Source organism: Zootoca vivipara, chromosome 4 (genome assembly GCF_965207765.1).
Source record: "Zootoca vivipara chromosome 4, rZooViv2.hap1.1, whole genome shotgun sequence".
Classification (NCBI taxonomy): domain Eukaryota; kingdom Metazoa; phylum Chordata; class Lepidosauria; order Squamata; family Lacertidae; genus Zootoca; species Zootoca vivipara.
Window position 1 is genome coordinate 33,289,076 of NC_142587.1, and position 19,660 is coordinate 33,308,735.

At 43.6% G+C, this 19,660-nt stretch overlaps 1 protein-coding gene across 3 annotated transcripts; it reads right to left on the bottom strand.

Annotated features, from left to right (window-relative positions):
* Positions 1-12,331: 12,331 nt before the first annotated feature.
* On the bottom strand, positions 12,332-19,660 carry LOC118085321 (P2Y purinoceptor 8-like). 3 transcript variants are annotated; one of them, XM_088667687.1, is made up of 3 exons: positions 19,480-19,596; positions 16,692-16,841; positions 12,332-14,027 (listed from the first exon to the last, which is right to left on the bottom strand). In XM_088667687.1, exon 3 carries the CDS (start codon positions 14,001-14,003, stop codon positions 12,948-12,950), a length of 1,056 nt encoding a protein of 351 aa, XP_088523813.1. In that variant the 5' UTR covers positions 14,004-14,027; positions 16,692-16,841; positions 19,480-19,596; the 3' UTR covers positions 12,332-12,947. The 3 variants fall into 3 exon arrangements, with proteins under 3 accessions (XP_088523813.1, XP_088523811.1, XP_034971750.1); XM_088667685.1 differs by having other exon boundaries at positions 12,332-14,044; XM_035115859.3 differs by lacking the exon at positions 16,692-16,841 and having other exon boundaries at positions 12,332-14,044; positions 19,480-19,660.

Here is a 19,660-nt window from a genome sequence, read left to right on the forward strand (position 1 = left end):
TATAATTTAGAATACTATTTGGTAAAGGTTTCATTAATTACTGATTGTCAGTAAATACTCCACCTTTCTGGGGGGTTTTTTTATAGAGAGAGGAAAATGTGCATACAGTGGTACCTCTGGTTACGAACTTAATTCGTTCTGGAGGTCCGTTCTTAACCTGAAACAGTTCTTAACCTGAGGTACCACTTTAGCTAATGGAGCCTCCTGCTGCCACTGTGCGATTTCTGTTCTCATCCTGAGGTAAAGTTCTTAACCTGAGGTACGGTTTGAGTTTCAATTCCCAGCCTGATAAAATCATTGATTAAAAAAGTTTAAAGATTTTATAGCTGAGTTTTTCAGGCTTCACATTCTTTCATTAGACTGAGTAATAATTGCCTATACGCTTTACTTGAAGCTGTGGTCTTTTGTTTAATTTCCAAAATTGAGATGTAATGTTAAAGCTGTTGTTTGATTAGAATTATTATCCTATTGAATTTCCCTTTTACAGCTATGCACATCCTTGGTTTGTGGCCTTCATAGCATCCCCTACAATAGCTAAATTTGGATTTGAGCCTTAAAAAAATGTAATATATTCCATTATCAATTTCTTAATACGTTCCATGGAGCTTTTCTTGTTAAATAAATTTGAGTCTCATCTCCAAACCTATTGGATGAGTCATAGTTAAGTTGCAACGTAGTCCATAGAGATGAATGCTCTGACATAGCATTAGGAAGAATCTGGCACCCTACAGCTGCACCTCTAGGGGGCCAGAATCCAGCACATACCGTACGTGTGTGTGTGTGTGTGTGTGTGTGTGTGTGTGTTATACAGAAAAGTTGTTGTTGTTTAGTTGTTTAGTCGTCAGGCCTGGCTCTAGGGGCAGTCTCGGTGGTGCCAGGGCGCCAGGGTGCCGGGCCGGCAGGAGGGTGCTGTGCGGCGAAGCTGCGTGGAAGCCGTGCTGCGCGCTGCGGCCACCCACCAGGTCAGGGGCACCGGAGCAATCTCTGCCCCAGGGCGCCCGACCGGCTTGAGACGGCCCTGTTAGTCGTGTCCAACTCTTTGTGACCCCATGGACCAGAGTACGCCAGGCACTCTTGTCTTCCACTGCCTCCCGCAGTTTCATCAGACTCATGTTCGTAGCTTCGAGGACACTGTCCAACCATCTCGTCCTCTGTATTCCCCTTCTCCTTGTGCCCTCCATCTTTTCCAGCATCAGAGTCTTTTCCAGGGAGTCTTCTCTTCTCATGAGGTGGCCAAAGTATTGGTGCCTCAGCTTCAGGATCTGTCCTTCCAGTGAGCACTCAGGGCTGATTTCCTTAAGAATGGCTAGGTTTGATCTTCTTGTAGTCCATAGGACTCTCAAGAGTCTCCTCCACCACCATAATTCAAAAGCATCAATTCTTTGGCAATCAGCCTTCTTTATGGTCCAGCTCTCACTTCCATACATCACCACTGGGAAAACCATAGGACTAGGACATGGAGATAAATAGTTGTAGTCCCTGACCCCCTGGGTGCACCCACCAACAGGAATCTACCAGGCAATACTGCAGTAACAAAATATGGAATCGCATTTCTAATGTGTTCAAAAGAAAAGAGAATTGCTTTGCTTTGACCCTCTAAGTGTCCATCATTCAATTCACGAAAATATATCTTCCCTTCTTGTTTTGGCCAAAATAATGATGACCCCTCTAAAATGGATTTTTCCAGCTGCTGTAAAAGTGCATGGATGTTTAGGAAGCCTAGCCTTACTGTGATGTGTTTCCTGGAGAATTATAATTGATGGTGTTGTCTTGTTCTGTTTGGTAAGGGGGCCAGTTTCCATTTGTCCCTTCTTGCTTTAGGCTCCTGCAGGTCTCCCGTGTTCAATTCGTCTTCCTCCCAGGGGACCTTCAATTTCAGTAGTGTGAAGACAGGTTCCACTTCTCCTTTTCTGGTGCCTTTGTGTGGCATCATGCCATCAATCTCCGCGATGGGAGAAAATGGAAATCCCCTTTTTCATTTGATTCCTGCCTCCCTGAGCTGTTCTGTAGCTGCTTTAAGGGGCCATGGTGAAAGGCATAGGGGGTTAATAAGGCTGGAGAGAAGATAGAGCTCCAAAGTTTGTGTGAATACCCATGAAATGCAGCCACTTGAGCATCAGAAGATGCACACAGATCATTGTATGCCGGAGGGTGTTTTTTAATCAGCTTCTCAAAGTTTTTAAAAACGGCCATGGAGATTCCATCTTAAGGTGCTGCAGGTGCTACAAATTCCAAAACGGACAACTTGCATTGCACCTCCTATAACTGAATCAGAAGACCAAACTGCAAGGCTCTCCAAAGGCCACAGCGCCAGGAAACAGGTTTCCAGATCAGAAGCAAATTCTAACAGTCTTTGAAAGTACAAAAGGCCATATTAATATCTGTTTATTAATAATACTTTCAAAATGGTTTTCAAAAGAGCACATTAAGGTAGCATAGAAGATAAAGTGAACGAGTTAATCACCCCCCCCCCTTGTGTGCCTTTTTTCAGATTCATCAGTGTAAACTCCTAACTGAGCTGCATGCTCCTTCCTGAGCAATTGCTAGCCATGCCAAGCAGATTTCAGTTTGATAAACCCAACACCTGCTTGCAGATTGTAGTGGCGCTTTCCTTGACTATTTTTAGTACATATCTGAGGCTGGGAGTCTCATTTTCACTCAGCTCCCTTTCCCATTCTTAGTGTAGAGAGGAACATGCAAGCTAGGAAAATGATGATCTTGCTATATTCTTTGTTGGTGTTTTATGCGTTACTTATCATTCGCTCTGTAGCGCAGTGTTTGGGGTGAGTGCCAATCGTTAGGGAGGAAATTGTCATGGGTCCCATGGAGAGTCATGGAGAGGGAAGTTAGATTAGGAAGAGGAGTGGGAGGAGATTAGAGAGTTGGGGCAGGACAACCCAGGGGAAGGTCCTAGAAGGCTGGGGGAGGACTGACTGAGACAATCAGGGGGAGTCTGGCCTAGACATACCAGCCGAAATTTATCTGAGGAAAATAGGGACATCCTATTTAATAATAATAATACATTTTTTTTTAATTTATACCCCACCCATCTGACTGGCTTGCCCCATCCATTCTGGGCATCTTTCAACATATATAAAAGAATAATAATAATAATAATAATAATAATAATAATAATAATAATAATAATAATTTATTTATACCCCGCCCATTTGGCCGGGTTCCCCCAGCCACTCTGGGCGGCTTCCAACAAAATATCAAAATACAGAAATCCATCAGACATTAAAAGCTTCCCTGAACAGGGCTGCCTTAAGATGCCTTCTAAAGGTCTGGTAGTTGTTGTTCTTTTTGACCTCTAGTGGGAGGGCATTCCACAGGGTGGGTGCCATAATAAAGCATTAAATGTTAAAGAGCTGCCTTCAGATGTCTTCTAAAGGTGATATAGCTGTACCTTGGATTCCGAACACCTTGTGAGTCAAACATTTTGGTTCCTGAACACTGCAAACCCGGAAGTGAGTGTTCCGGTTTGCAAACGTTCTTTGGAACCCGAATGTCCAAACGGACTTTTGGAACAGATTCTGTTCGAGTTCCGAGGTACCACTGTATAGTTATTTGTCTGCTTGGCATGCGGGTCACATAACCCCACACCCTCCAACATTTCTCCAGTGAAAATAGGGACGTCCTACCATACCCTCCAACGTGTCTCTGATGAAAATAGGGATGTCCTAAGGAAAAGTGGGACATTATGAGATCAAATCAGAAAGCAGGACGGCTTCTGTAAATCCAGGACTGTCCCTGGAAAATAGGGGCTGTCTAGGGAGTGCCAGGTTGGGAGGTATTGACCTAGATCATGGGAAAGGGCTATCAGGAGAACATGTCATTAGGTACCCCAAGGGTGACATCACCACCTGTTGAGGTGTCTCCAGTGGCTCTACCTATCAGTGAATAGTCATTCCCTTCTGTGGATGAGTTCAAAGGGGAGTGGACCCTGCTGACTCCACCTTCGCCTCCAAAGACATGGAGTTGACAGCACTGGCATGAACAAACCTTGTATGTCCAGCCTCTATGGAGGAGTAGCAGTTTGCTTGCCCAGTCCTGAGACTTGGGAATAGCTGTGCCTGACCCACAGGGCAGAGCATGGGGCGGGTGAGCATGCCAATTGTTGGAACAATGTCCTAGTTTATGCCGAGCCATGTATCATAAATCTCTGTTGTGCCTTGTAACCTGTAGATCAACGTTGCGATGCTCATTTGACTTCCTAATAACACATTTAAACGTTCCAACTGTGATGCATTCCGAGTCCGATAGAGAGAGCCAGCACACAAACAGCCACATATGACAGTGGCATCCAAGAGCTTGCAAAAGTGCATATATATGGAGGGGGCAAAATTATTCAGTGGAAATTGGCTGGTGTGCCTGAACTGAGCAGAATTCAAGCATCCTGCATATTGCAGGATTAGTTTGCTGTCCTCCCTCTGGCCTAGCAGGGGAGGGGAAAGGATAATAATAATAATTTATTATTTATACCCCGCCCATCTGGCTGGGTTTCCCCAGCCACTCTGGGCAGCTTCCAAAAGAAAAATAAAACACAATAATCTATTAAACATTAAAAGCTTCCCTAAACAGGGCTGCCTTCAGATGTCTTCTAAAAGTCTGGTAGTTGTTTTCCTCTTTGACATCTGTTGGGAGGGCGTTCCACAGGGCAGGCGCCACCACTGAGAAGGCACCGAGAAGGTGCCACCACCGAGAAGGATGAGTCATCTCACCACCTCTGCCACCCATTTGCAAAAGTAGTAGCTGAGCATGAACGTGCCTGGACTTGCCTGAGCAAATTTCTTGCCAGACCATGTCCAATACCCTTTCCAGTTGCTCACCATGGGTCTTTTACATGCTTCCTTCACATAAATAGTGTGGGAAGTGATGGTTGCATTTATATTCCCAGCCTTCTAAGCAATAATTGCTGCAAGATGGCTATTCATTGCATCACAGGATAAACCGCCTCAATGTCATTCTTTTTTCTTTTCCTTTTTAAAAAGGACTGCATGTACATTTCACTGTTTGAGAAATATGGTGAGGCTGTGCTTCCTCTAAAGAAAAAAAACTTTCAATAATTAAAATAAATGCCTCAAACATTACAAAATTGTCCAGGAATGGATACAAGTTGTGTAATCGCTATGTCACAGACACAATCCACCACAGGCCAATCCATTGGCACAAGCATATTACACATGGTATTCACTATCACAATGAATAATCTGTATATTGGGGCATGGGGGGGGGTTACATTTTCACAGTGACATAATGTTTTTTTATGTACTAAGCAAATTTGACAAAAGGCATTATCCTAGAAAATTCAAATTGCATATTAGGAATATTTTAGGGTTGGGACTAAAAACAAAATGGAAAATATAACAATGCCTTCATATAAATGCAGTAACCAGAAAATAGAAACTCAAGTGGCCAGGGGACTGGAGTCATTTCCCTCAAGGTAAGGCTGAATGGCTGGTGTTTACAGTGTAAGTAAAGGAAAGGGTATGGCAGAGGTTTATAAAATGTTGAATAGCATGAAGAAAGCACATAGAAATATTTGCCTACTTCTCAGAACACTAGAACTGAAGTTCACCCAAAATGGGCAGTGGCAAAAGGAATGTACATAACATACAATAGCTTTATGGAGTTTTCTACCACAAGATGTGATGACGGGCCACTAGCCTAAATGGATTATTAATGAAGATTTCACATAGTCAACAGAAAGCGAACATGGACTGTCCATGTTCAGAAGCAGTGTGTCTTCAAAACACCAGGTGTTGAGGGACAAACAATAACATGTGGCTATTGTCTTCATGATTTGCATATAGGTTTCTGGCTCTTCGCTGTTGGAATACCTTAGCAACATACGAGCAACAGCTATATAGTTATTGTATGAAAAAACCCGTCATCTGGAAATCCCCAGAGCCTCACATGCATGGCCAAAGAATGCTGGTGTAAGCAAATGCAGCCCATAAAACTTTTGTGAAGAGCAGCATCTGAAGGTGCTTCCATTGTATTTACTTTGCAACCTGCCTTGAAGCTCCTGTATCCTGGAAAAAAAAAGTGTCCTGGTTCTATCTCCTCCTGCAGCTAGAAAACCACACTGAGGTAAGCTTTTTCTTCCTATCACCCATGTTTGTGCCTTAATTCTTTCTGGTTTAGACATTCAGAGGTCCCCGCCACCAACTATTCCCAGGGAAACATTTCATGGAGGAACATAGCCAATGGATCACCCAAACTTAAGCTGCAGCTTCCTAGTAGAAGAAGAAGAGTTTGGATTTGATATCCCGCTTTATCACTACCCGAAAGAGTCTCAAAGCGGCTAACATTCTCCTTTCCCTTCCTCCCCCACAACAAGCACTCTGTGAGGTGAGTGGGGCTGAGAGACTTCAGAGAAGTGTGACTAGCCCAAGGTCACCCAGCAGCTGCATGTGGAAGAGCGAAGACATGAACCTGGTTCCCCAATAGTCTACCGCTCTTAACCACTACACCACACTGGCTCTCATACTGATCTCCACAATCACGGTTGCATATTGTGCAGGTGCCGAGATCACGTTGAGGTCATTGCTGAAGAGCTCCATTTGTTCCGTTATTTCATAGGCCAATTAGTTCCATTAGTTCATAGCCTGGGGGTGGGGTACCTCTGTTCTGCAGGCCACAAAAGGCATACCAGGGGTCCTATTTTGGCTCATAAGGACATCCCCCCCCCCCGCAACTGTACCCACCAGTCCCAACCACACTTAAGCACGGGGAAGAAATTCAGTTCAGTTCTCATTTAAACTCAGATTTGTCTAATTTGCAATTTCTAAAACAGTGTGAGAAGTGAAACATAGTCATCTTTTGAAATTCACACTTTTTTCCAAATTTTACAGCCAAGTAATGTGTACAAAAATACACACAGCAGCAGAAAAGTGTCCATAAAACTACATATATCAGTGAGAACATACAAATACATATTATATTATGGGAAATTGCTTTGCAAAAAAATGTGTAGATTAGGATAAATTTGCACGGAAATGCTGATGAATTTTCACGAGGACCTCTTTTTTTAAAAAAAGAAAAAAGAAACCGCAAAATGATGTAGAAAACTAAATTTAAGATTGAAGAGACAGAAAAAGAAGAGAAACTGAGCAAAACCAAGATTGACAGATCCACCCATCCCCACCTACACTTGATGCCATATGATGTCAGGTGTGGGGCAGGTAAAGCTGCAGCTGCAAAGGAACAACCAGGCAGTTGCCAGGGCCCAGGTGTATGAAAGGGTTCACAAACCAAAAGTCATCTTCACTCTCAACCTCTATGACTTTGCTAGGCCTACACAAAATGAGATTCTATTTCATAATCCAATGAGAGGATTTACCCTAGTTTAGGGCTGCCATGTTTCAAAAAGGAAAAGCCCAAATTGGTTGGGATGTCAATTCCGCCTTTGGAATCCCAGTAATGTCCAGGAAAATCCAGACGTATTGCAGCCCTACCCTAGCAAGGCCATAAAAGCAGGACTCGGGGATGGAGAACTCCCTCAAACCCTCCAGGTGTCAGAAGCCGTCCCAGTTCCTGATTTGATCCCGGAATATCCCACTTTTCCTTAGGACATCCCTATTTTCATCATAGAAATATTGGAGGGTATGGAGTTACGAAACCTGCCAAGCCAAGGAGATAAGTAACTATACAACCTTTAGAAGACATCTGAAGGCAGACCTGTATAGGGAAGTTTTTTAATGTTGAATGCTTTATTATGTTTTTATATAAGTTGGAAGCTGCCCGGAGTGTGGCTGGGGCACCTAGTCAGATGGGTGGCGTACAAACAATAACTTCTTCTTCTTCTTCTTCTTCTTCTTCTTCTTCTTCTTCTTCTTCTTCTTCTTCTTCTTCTTCTTCTTCTTTACATCCCTATTTTCATTGGAGAAATGTTGGACACTATGAAGACATCTGAGGTAATTAGGGGAAGGGGTGCAATATTTGCTATCCATCAGGAAAGACAGACACAGCCAAAAGTGTCATGACCCTTTTTGATTGTTTTATATTTGAACGTATTCTCTGTTTCCTCCTGTCCTTACAAGCTGTGCCTTCTTCACCATACCCTTATCATATTTACTGAGGACTTCTCCAGTTAGTTGAAAGCATCCCACAAAATGGAAATGGCCCTGCCAGCTGAAACAGGAATGAATATGCACACATGGACACAGAGGGAACACGACAAGTGTCCCATGGTAAAAGTAGGATTCATGGGTTTCTTATGTTGGTTTCAGCAAACATTTCTTTGCTTAGTAGACATCCATATTTGGAAGTTCGCAGATTAACCATTTATGACAGAGAAGGTAACAGATAAGCACTCTTGAGGGCTAGCGTCTCTCTATTTTTCATTAGTAAACTGTGATGTTGTGGTTACAAATACAACTGTGATAGTGAAAAACAGACTAAGTTGCAGGGTGTTGTACTTCCTTCCTCTTGCATGTTAGGAATCAAGTAGGTCATGAGAGGGGTGTGTTCACATAGACATCAAAACAGTTTAAAAAACTTGTCAGTAGAGTTCTGCTTCTGCAGAGATGCTATAAGATTTTTTAAAAGTTAACCAAATATGCTCTCAAGTCCCAAGGCTTTCCAGTTCCCTCTTGGCTGCTATCAGGAGTAGGTCAGCAATAAAAACCTCATTATTCAAAGAAACCCAAATAGCGCAGGCCTAGTGATCACAGCAACCCTCTCCAGTAGATCTCACCCCCAATGCTGCATTTGTGAAGACTGCAGATCCCCACCTTCCCATCTCTCCTTAAGTCTCTTCCTCCTCTGATTCCTTCCTAAGCAATCTGAGGCTCCTTCATCTTGCCTGTCTTTGCTCCGCCCTCTTCATGCCTCTTTGGGCTCTAGGAGACCCAGGGGGAGGGGCGGTGGTTGCTGCAGGAGGGGGAGACAGCTTAGCTTCCTCACCAGCCTGACTCTTAGCCCCACTCCTCTCCAGCCTCCGCTTCTGCCTCTAGCCTCTTCCTGCTCACTGAACCCTGCTTACCTCTTCAGCTTCCGACACCTCCTCCTCCCAGGCTGGATCTAGACCAGGCATCCCCAAACTTCGGCCCTCCAGATGTTTTGGCCTACAATTCCCATCTTCCCCGACCACTGGTCCTGTTAGCTAGGGATCATGGGAGTTGTAGGCCAAAACATCTGGAGGGCCGCAGTTTGGGGGTGCCTGCTCTAGTATTCCCCCACCATGCCCCAATGTCAAAAATTTCCCTCCCTTTATTCTGTAGGCGTTAACAGCAGCATCACACTTTTCCCTGATATAAGTTATTGACAGACTAAGAGCATAACCACATAGTCATAACTAGGGGCAAGCATCCAAAATATACAGCCAGCTATGGCCCACCTACTCAGATTGAGCAGCACAATTTCAAATTGGGTCTAGCTACTGCTGCCACAATGGAGTAAACTTGAAATGGGACTTGCACCCTTGTCTCCTACTGTTCTTCCTTCCTGCAGGTCACCCCCTTCATGCATGGAAAAAAAACGGGAAGGGGGGGAGTGAAGGGTACCACATTTTGGGGTCTAGGATAGGGACCATGGCTTGACTATAAGCTCCATGATTTTCAGCAGGAAATTTGTGTGTGAAAAGTCAATCATGAGTTGCAGGAAATTGCAAAAGGGGAGAGAGCCCTTGTGCTCAGGGTCTTCTTCCTGGCTTCCCATAGGTGTCTGGCTAGCCACTGTGAGAAAGTCTTTCCTCATTGCAGAGGGGAGGGGTTGTGAACGGAAGCCGCTCCTGCATTGGCAAGGGGGCGTGTCGGCCCCTTGCCTTACCTGGCCTTGCTGCCGCGCCATGCCTCCAGTAGCCAACCAATAGGGCTGGCTCTGGGGCGGGGTTTAGCTGCACTTAATGCAGCCACGGCAGTTCCCTGCCTCCATTTTGCACCAGGTTTCATTGGTATATCTGTGGTGTGTTGGAGGGGGCAAAGTTCGGGCCATCGCCTACCCCTCCATCTTTAGGGTATTCTGTTAAAGGAATCCGGCGGTCGTGGATCCCGTCCGATGCCCTGCTAGGGCCATGGCACGACCCCCGGTGGCATCAGGGGGAGCTTCCAGTTGTATTTGCATCAACAAGCTCCACCTTCTGGTTGCTAACCTTTGATGGCTCCACGCTGAGCGAGGGGAGTCATCTAGTCTGTTCAATCCAATGCTTAAGCCAATACCACTCACATGCTGTAACCAATAAAGTTGTGGCCTTTTCACCCATTAACTTAAATACATTGTGTCCTTATGTCTTTATTTCCTCAAGCGGGTGGCGGGTTCTCGAATCACAATCAGCTGCTAGACTAGATAAGTAATTGGCCTGATTCCATCAGACTCTTCTTATGCTCTGATGAGTGTCATTTGCCACCAAGGAGAAGGCCTATCTTTCCCCTACAGTAAGGATCCCCCACTGTACACATACCTTGAGGAAATTGTGGAACTGACAGGGAAGAGAAAGGGGAATTCAGCTGCTTGATGTCCTCTCTCTTCTCTATCTTTTTTTTTTTTGGAGGGGGGGTGCGCTTGGTTTTGGGATGAGTAGACAAGTATGTTTGCCCATCTTTGCTCATCATTTCAGTAAATCAGCCTAATTTGGTGTTGCCTCAGCGTAAGGAGTTGAGCAACTGTCCTTTTCTCATCTCGCCAGCATAACTGACGGAAAAGGATTGCAGCATTAAACTACTATAAGGTTGAAGTAGTTTTAAAATTAGGGGAAAGGCAGTAACTGGAAGAACAGTTGAGAAATGAGAACAAGCTTATTAGGGGAACATTTTTGCAGTCTTCAACACTGGAGAGTTGCAGGGAAGGACATCTACATACAGAGCAGCAGGTGGGGGAACCATCAGCCCACAGGCCTATTTAGACCAAGCAGTTCTTTTCTTTGGCCCATGACCCACTTTGACCTCCTTTGAAGGCATGCCGTCAGGAAAGGGCTTTGCAAGCATCAGCACTTGCAAAGGTCTTGCCTGAAAATGCACACCATTGAAGCTTATTTGCATTCAAACTGTACCTGCAAACACACATTTCCCCTCTCCATTTGCAGGTATAGTTTGACTGCAAGATGCTTTGAATTTGTCACCTAATGCTGTTATGTGATTGACAAGTGGCCAGCCCCATTGAGTGGGTCCAGCTCCCCACCGCTGATGTAGAGTATCCTATCTTAGGAGAAGAAGTTGAGACAAATGCCTATCTCTCAACCTCATGAAAATTCAACAGCTTTTTAGTGCAAATTCCTCCTAAAGTACACATTTTCAAATGTAATTTCCCCTAATATGCACATTTTTGCACAGCATTTCCTTGTAATATAATGCATTTTTGTATGTTATTTTTCATCAATATATGCATTTTTATGGAACATGTTACCCTAATATATGTACCGTACATTACTTGGCTGGAGAACTGTACCGGTATTGCAACATTCAGAGAAGGTCAAATTTTGATAGATGGTTGTGTTTCATGTATTGTCTCAGTTTATGTGGGTTTCATAAAGTGTGAATTAGATACGTTCACCTTTAAATGCAAACTGCCCCAGGTTCTAGTCATGTCTTCTGGATTATAAGCCTGAGGACCACACTCTCAGAGCCTTTGTGGTTGAAGAGTGGGGTAAAAATGCTATAAATACATCAAAAGAATCACAATGAAACACGAGGCTTGGTTGATACAGTATAACATACATGACTGTCCACTACCGAAATGGCTTTCATGCCTCATATACATTTAGAGGTATGTCTGGTTGTTATTTATTATATCTATAACCTGTTTTTCCCTCCCGGGAACTCAGTGTAGCTTACATGTGGTTCCCAGGATCTTGTATCTAGGCAATGCTGAAGGCCAGACTGTTATTCATTAGCCCCTGGCCCATACTGATGAAGACCATCTATACATGACAGGACTCCCAAGCAAATGGAGCATGGGTAACAAAATTGGAGACAGGTGAGAAAAAGCCTGAAGTTATCCAAGCGCAATTAGTAACTGTTCACAAACTGAAGCCTGTGTGTTGGGCTAAAACCTTTTTAGCAAACAAATAGCATTTAAGTGAGTTCAGCACAGAACTCCCCCAAGAAATAGTTGCCTTTCCCTGCAATATTGAGATTCAACCCTATCTCACTCCATAGCAATGATATGGTTCAGGAACAGTTCTGCCACTTGATTCTGCCGGTTGTGTAAATTGACCCTGATCTCTCATGGTTATCATAGCTGCCAAGTTTTCCCTTTTCTCGCGAGGAAGCCTATTCAGCATAAGGGAAAATCCCTTTAAAAAAGGGATAACTTGGCAGCTATGATGGTTATCCCGAATTTGAATATTCCGAAGACAGCAAAGAAGAGCATTAACTTAAGATTGGAATGCAGACACAATAAACATTCTTTTATTAAAACTATATGAATGTAGTATTTAAGAATGGCACTTGCAATATTGTTACCTGAGATGGCAAGCACCATCTCAGGTGCTTATACAGCATAGCAAGATTTGTCCGTACATATCAATATCAAAGAACAAATTACAAGATCATTCTAATGACTGAGAATCTGTATTCCAGGTAGTTGCATTCTTTTGTGACTTAGTGGCACAGGCAAATTGTGACATTCCATGAAGGCAGTCTCAACAAATGTCTGTTTCCATTCAACCAAATATTTCTATTAATATTTGTTCCATAAATTCTGCACAGTCAAAAGTGGTTAAATACAGGCTTTCCTCCTCATGCTACATTTGCAGTTGTCTCTTAATAAGACAGGTGTCTCTCAGCTGCACCAGTCTAACTGGACTTTGACATCAGTTGCCTTTACTCAACAGAAACAGAATCATGTGTGATAACTGTAGTCCATTTGATCTTCCAGAAACATTTGGCAAAATAATTCTGTGTAACTTGGCAGTTGAGGTTCTGCAATGAAATAGCTCCTGATTTTTCTTGAGGTCAATACAGTGCACAGGCAAAGTTTATTACATTCCAGAGCAATACAGACTATCTATTCAATACTTTTTGCATTGGTGTTATTTGCATATCATGCTCTGAAAAGATTGGAGTATTTTCACTGATCCCAACATTTACGCATCTGCAGAGCTTCCTCTGTATCTTTCGCCGAAACTCTTTGGAGCCAAAGTAATAAACCAATGGGTCAAGGCAGCAATTGATGGTGGCTACTGCAAATGAAATTTTGTATTCAAAATAAAATGATTTTTCCTGAATAGTGAAGACGTAATGGATAATTGACATGATAATGTGAGGCAAGTAACAAACCGTGATCACCAGTAGCAACACTATTATCAAACAGACAGTCTGCTTCTTAGTTTCTCTGAGTTGGGTAGAAGGGGAGTGGAGAAGTGTTATGATGATTGAGAAGTAGCAAAACCCCATGATGAGCAGAGGTAAGAAAAAGAAGAAAAACCCCAGGGAGCCAAAGTAAGCGATGAAGCGTTCTGGCTTGTTGTCAAACATCTCTTTAGGCAAAACATCAAAGCAGGTGATTATATCCAGGTTTTGTACACGAATCGTGAGGTTGGTCTTCATGAGCGGGACGAGGGGCAGTAAGACAAACACCCAAATGAGGGCGCATGTCAGGACAGAAGTTTGCATGGATCTCATGGCTTTGTAGCGCAAAGGGTGGACGATTCCCAGGTAGCGCTCAATGCTGATGCACATCATGGTCAAAAGGGAACAGTGCACATTACCATAGGACAGAACGGTGACAATACGGCACAGAGCTTCCTTAAAGGGCCAGTTGTTTCCCTGTATATGGTAAACTATTTGAAAGGGGAGGATCAGGCTGTACACTAAATCAGCAAGGGCCAGATTGATGCACAACACAATGGTGGGAGTCCAAGGCCTTGAATACCGACACAGGAACCACAAGCAGATGAAGTTGAGTGGGATGCTGATGCAGGCAGTAACTGAGAAGATGGTAGACAGAGTGACCTGGAGTGCATAGCTTTGAAGCATCTCACGTGTGTCATCTGACACAGTCCTTGCAGGAGGGAACAAGACTATCGAAGTAGGGATGAGCGGCATATCTTCAGGCATCCTTCTTCTGAAAAGAACTGAAAACTGGTGGGGTCTTAGTTCTAGATTTAAAAAGGAAACGTATATGTAACATCCTTCATTGTAAGCAGTATGGCAATATATGTACTTTAACCGCTGTCTATTACACAAATGTGGTTTGTTGTTTTTTTTAAAAAAATGGATACCTAAAAGCACATAAAAAGTAAATACCACAAAAGCTCATAACCATTAGGGATAGTGGATTAGCGCAGTGGACCATTTTACCAATAAAAAGTGGGTATTTTCACTCTTCATGGCATCACATCTGGTTTACCCCAACATGCAAACGACATAGGGAGAAATTGGATGCCTGATGCAGTTGCAGAAGATGGACAGGAGGTGGCATGAAAACACGCAGCTCCACAAGAGAGGAGAGGCAACATCTGTTGCTGTGGAACCGACAAATTCAGCAGCAAATGCCTGAAGTTAGATGGGGCAAAGCATTATATTACAGGGATCATACACACAAGTCCACCCTACCTACCTTTCTCTAGATTTACATGGGTACTTTCTGCCATTATGCAGTACTATTGGGACCAGGTGAAATAGTTTGTGTTATTCAACCATGATAGCCAACTGGTCAGCTCCCTAATCCTAACTAACACCACAATCTCTCAGTAGGATTGTCGTGACTCGCTCAGGAGAAGGTAAACCTGCAACGTGGATGGTGCTTCAGTCTGCGAAATGATATATATGAGCCAGGGGCTATGGAAAATGCGGCACGAAGCTTGCTTAGTGTCTGTGAAGATATAGGGACTGTCACCAAAGGAACACTTGATTACTATCATACATGAATCAGTTAAGTGTATCCTCACCTATGTTATACCTGAAAGTTAATAAGGTTCAGCAACATCTAAGCATCTAAGCTGAGCTGACAGAGGACCAGAATCCTGTGCTTTTGCAAGTGGGTGGAGCTTTTCTCATTCACCCAGTGCTATGCCAAGAAGAGCTAAAAGGTAAAGGTAAAGGGGCCCCTGACCATCAGGTCCAGTTGTGTCCGACTCTGGGGTTGCGGCGCTCATCTCGCTCTATAGGCCAAGGGAGCCGGCGTTTGTCCGCAGACAGCTTCCGGGTCATGTGGCCAGCATGACAAGCTGCTTCTGGCAAACCAGAGCAGCGCACGAAAACGCCGTTTACCTTCCCCCCAGAGCGGTCCCTATTTATCTACTTGCACTTTGATGTGCTTTTGAACTGCTAGGTGGGAAGGAGCTGGGACCGAGCAATGGGAGCTCACCCGGTTGCAGGGATTCGAACCACTGACCTTCTGATCAGCAAGCCCTAGACTGTGGTTTAACCCACAGTGCCACCTGGCTCCCTGCCAAGAAGAGCTACATTTGCCAAAAAAACAAACAAATCAACAACACCTCTTCTACACACAAGAGGTGCCTTTTCCTATATTGTGTAGGATTTTCCTTTCCATAAATAGCTCCAGCGTTTATTTTTATTTTTTTTAAAAAAGTGCACATAGACACCCAGAAATTTTATTGCTAATTATCACCAGAAACCATTTTAAGAGCAGGGTGCTTCTAGATGGGATCGGCACACCTCATGCTTGCAAGTTGTTGTTTTTCTCCATTGTTAATTCAGATCGTTGCTTTCCAGAGAAAATCTGTTACATTTTTTTTAAAAAAAAAACCTGTTGCCAACAGGCCACGTGAAATCTCTCAGTGACTCGTTTATAATATTAAACCCTGGTCTCAAATCACCCTAAGAAGTAGTAGCATACTATTTCCTCTGTTCTGATGTATTTCATAGGTTCCCCGAGCTAGAAAGCTGTGTAGGGAAGACCATTTCTTTTTTGTTTCCTAAAGTTCCGCCTCACTGTCATTCTACACTGGAGATCCAGGTACGCTTCTAAAAACAAGAGAATTGTATTATTTTGGATTAATACACAGGAATGTATACAGGCCATTTTAGCTAATACAGAGGTTGAGGAGTATAGAAGAGAGAGGGGGAAATGGGGGCAATTTTTTTTTTTTTGCAGCTTGCTGTCTTTTCACCATGTATTTGCTGATGAGAGCAGTTTGGGCGAGTAGCTGCAAACATGATGAAGTCAGGAAATAAACCCATTCTTCTTTGCTTTGCTTTCCTGTTGTGTGTCTCACTTGCAGGAACTCACTTCTTGTGAAATACGATTCCTTTCGTGACCGTCTTTCCTCACTGCTGTTTTGTAACAGAGAAAAAAGATGGAGCCCTGCTTCCAGAGATTCTAAAAGCTCCCCGAGAGGAGGTTGAAGAAATTCTTGGCTCACTCACGCACTTCCTGTTGCTAAGTGTTTCCTTATATGCTTTATGCTGAGAGTTGCTTCTTGTGTGAGTCTGCAAATGCTACAAGTATCGGGTGCACACACACACACACAAAAAACCCCATGACCTGTGTTCAAGTGACTAACAGCTAAGGCCACTGGTAGAGCCACCACAACCTCTAAGAAGGGTGAAGCAGTCCATTTCAGAGGGCAGATCTCATATCCTCCAACATTTCTCCTATGAAAATAGGGACATCCTATTCCATAATAATACTGTGTTGGCCCGAATATAAGCTGTACCCGAATATAAGCAGCACCTTTAAAATTCAAGGGCCTGCACAGTGATGGAACCAGGTGGGCCTTCTTGGAGAAGGCATTCCGTAGCCCAGATTCCATGGCTGAAAAAGCTGCTTCTTGTGCTCACCTGGTGTGCATCAAATGGCAGCGGAACAGTTGATCTGAGTTACTTGCGTGGGTTTCTGCAGGAGGATAGCTCAAGATAGTACATGAGATATCCCAGTCCTAGACCATTTGGGGCTTTAAAAGCTCAAGACCATTTTCTTCTGAATCACACCTGGAAAGAAATTAGTAATCCATGAAGAATGGAACAATACCAGAGCTTTGCTTCAATTCCAGTAGCTCTCTGGGAGCTGATGGCACTGCCATGAGTAGCACATGCCATAGCTGCCAAGTCTCTTGTATTCCCTGGGAAACCCCCGTTTTTCCAGCCGTTTCCCGCTGGGTGTCTGGATTTTTTAAAAAACCCGTAAATCCCCCGGATTCTTACGGGCCGGGGAGGCTCCTTCTGCACATGTTTGGAGTTTCTGGACATGCGCAGAAGCGATTTCTGGCGCTGCGGCCATTTTGGAAATGGGCAGAGCATGCGTAGAAGCGACTTCCGGTGCTGCTCTGCCCAGTTCCAAAATGGCCGCAGCGCGGCTTCCGGTGCCGATCCTGGATTTTTCAATCTGGGTGTTGGCACCTATGGCACATGCCCATCTCACATACTGTATTCATAAGTACATGGTGGGAGTAGGATTGTACATGCCAGCCTTGCATGCCAACATGCACCCTTGAGAAGTAATTCCACCTACATGTTCAGTGCCAGCATGACACCATGGTGAAGACGCTGTAAAGTGGGATGTCTATATTTTAATAAAACCAATAAAAATAAGATACATGCATGCCAATGCTCATGGATGCATGGGAGGGATATGTGAACCTCCCTTGTGTCATTCGCACCTTCCACATGGTGTTCCTACATCAAGCATTGTCAGGCCAAAACAAAATAGCACCTCCTTTACACCATTCCATATAGAGAAGATGAGGGGGCTGGCCACTGAATCTCATTTCAGCACTGGTGACAGGACAGCATCCACCTTTGCGCCTGAGGGCAGCAGGCTAGCTTAGGTACGGTAGTACAGGACAAGCCACATGGAACGCACACAGCTTTATCCTCCAATAAAGGTTATGGGTCAGAAGAAACAGGTACTCCGTTGCCCTCCCCCCAGCATCTGCTGCCTGAGGTACTTGTATCACCTCGCCTATTGGTAGGGTGAGCCCCGACTATGGATATGGGGCAGCCCTACAGAAGTGACAGCCACACCACTAGTTCACAATCTTCCAGATATCTTTCCCTGTAAAACCACCAACCAACCAACCAACCAGTATTGTCCCAATCACAGTGTGCCACAAAAGGAGGCTCAGAGCAAATATGGTGGTGAGAGGTTTTTGTCTTCTTACAGACTAAGTTTAGTAAAGCCAGTTAGTGAGCCAACAGATATACAGTGGTACCTTGGGTTAAGAACTTAATTTGTTCTGGAGGTCCGTTCTTAACCTGAAATTGTTCTTAACCTGAGGTACCACTTTAGCCAATGGGGCCTCTTGCTTCCGCCACGCCGCTGGCGCACGATTTCTGTTCTCATCCTGAAGCAAAGTTCTTAACCCGAGGTACTATTTCTGGGTTAGCGGAATCTGTAACCTGAAGTGTCTGTAACCTGAAGTACCACTGTACTGCAAGAGATGGCTACCTGTGCTCCTCTTCTTCCCTCCCCAGGATTGCGTGTCATTCTGATTGGGAAGATTATTCTTATGCACTCCTAGTATAAATTAAACAGTGTGAAATAAAACCAATCCACTGATACGCCTGGCAAGACATCTTCTTTGGTCAGGTAGACAGAGGAAGCCATCCAATCCAATTCCAAGTTCCTGATGAACTGGGTGTGTGGAGAGAACAACTACCAAACCCTATGCTATATTTAAAGGTGAGTTGCATTGGAGGGTTCAGATGCCCACATAACATTTAATAAGCTTGTGCACCTCAGGGTTACTGCAAAGGCTCATGGGAGATCCTTTCCTGCCAATCAGAATTTCCCCCTATCTTTCTCTGGGGACATGTAAACTAGAGGTAATGAATGTCCATTGACCTCATTTGTATTATTAACTGTTCTTCCCTAAACACACCCCTGAATTTCAAATAAGCTCTTTAAAAATCAAAGAAAGAATCTAGCATACTTTGGGGGTGCTTTTAAAATTGTGGGAGGGGCATAATAACTATTATCCAATGCATATAAATATTCAAAGATCTTGCGAGGCGGTGGGGGATTGGGAAATTAATATGTTTCTTTAGACTGACAGAAAAAGGTCCTTAAACCTGCGGTATAGTGCTAAGAAATTCTGTTCTCAAAAAGGCATATTTTCTCAAAGAGAATTTGTCTAATGAGTGAAATTATCACAATTAATGCAAAATGCTTGCTAATGTATGGAAGAGCTGTTTACTCTACTAATGAAATTAACCCAAGTGGTAAATTTGTGTCTGGTAAAAAATTCACAAGCATCCAGATTAGTCTGTTACTATTACTACTACTACCGGTACTACTACTACTACTACTACTACACACAGAAACCCCTTACACAGAAGCACATACACTAAATACATTTGGAACATATAAGTACTCATCTTTTATATTCCTTCAATGTTCATTGTACATGCTTCCCTTCTAGTTAAATAACTTTGCAGTTGAATTCCAAAGCAGCTTCCTGAGTAACAGAGCTAGACTTTTAGACTTTGCAATACACTTAATTGTAAGTAGTTTTTTTTAAAAAAAAGAAATAGCAGTCAAAACTAATACTGTATAATAAATTAAGCCTGTTAGTAAAAATGATGGCTTCTTCTGTTACCTTTTTTAAAAAAGAAAAAACAATTAGTTTACCTGTTTATTCATTCACATCTCCCGCTGTGACGGTTTGAGGTTCAAATTTTGTCTCAAGTGTCTGAACACTGACTGCAGATTATGTTGCAACACCTACTTCCTTTTTATGTTCATGCTTTTGCGCACAAAAATAACACATATCATGGAGAACAGGATCTTCTATCCTCACGGTTCAATTTTG

What these genes read in the sequence shown, in the direction of transcription:
- LOC118085321 (XM_035115859.3), bottom strand. Translation starts at nt 14,003, where the DNA reads ATGCCTGAAGATATGCCGCTCATCCCTACTTCGATAGTCTTGTTCCCT.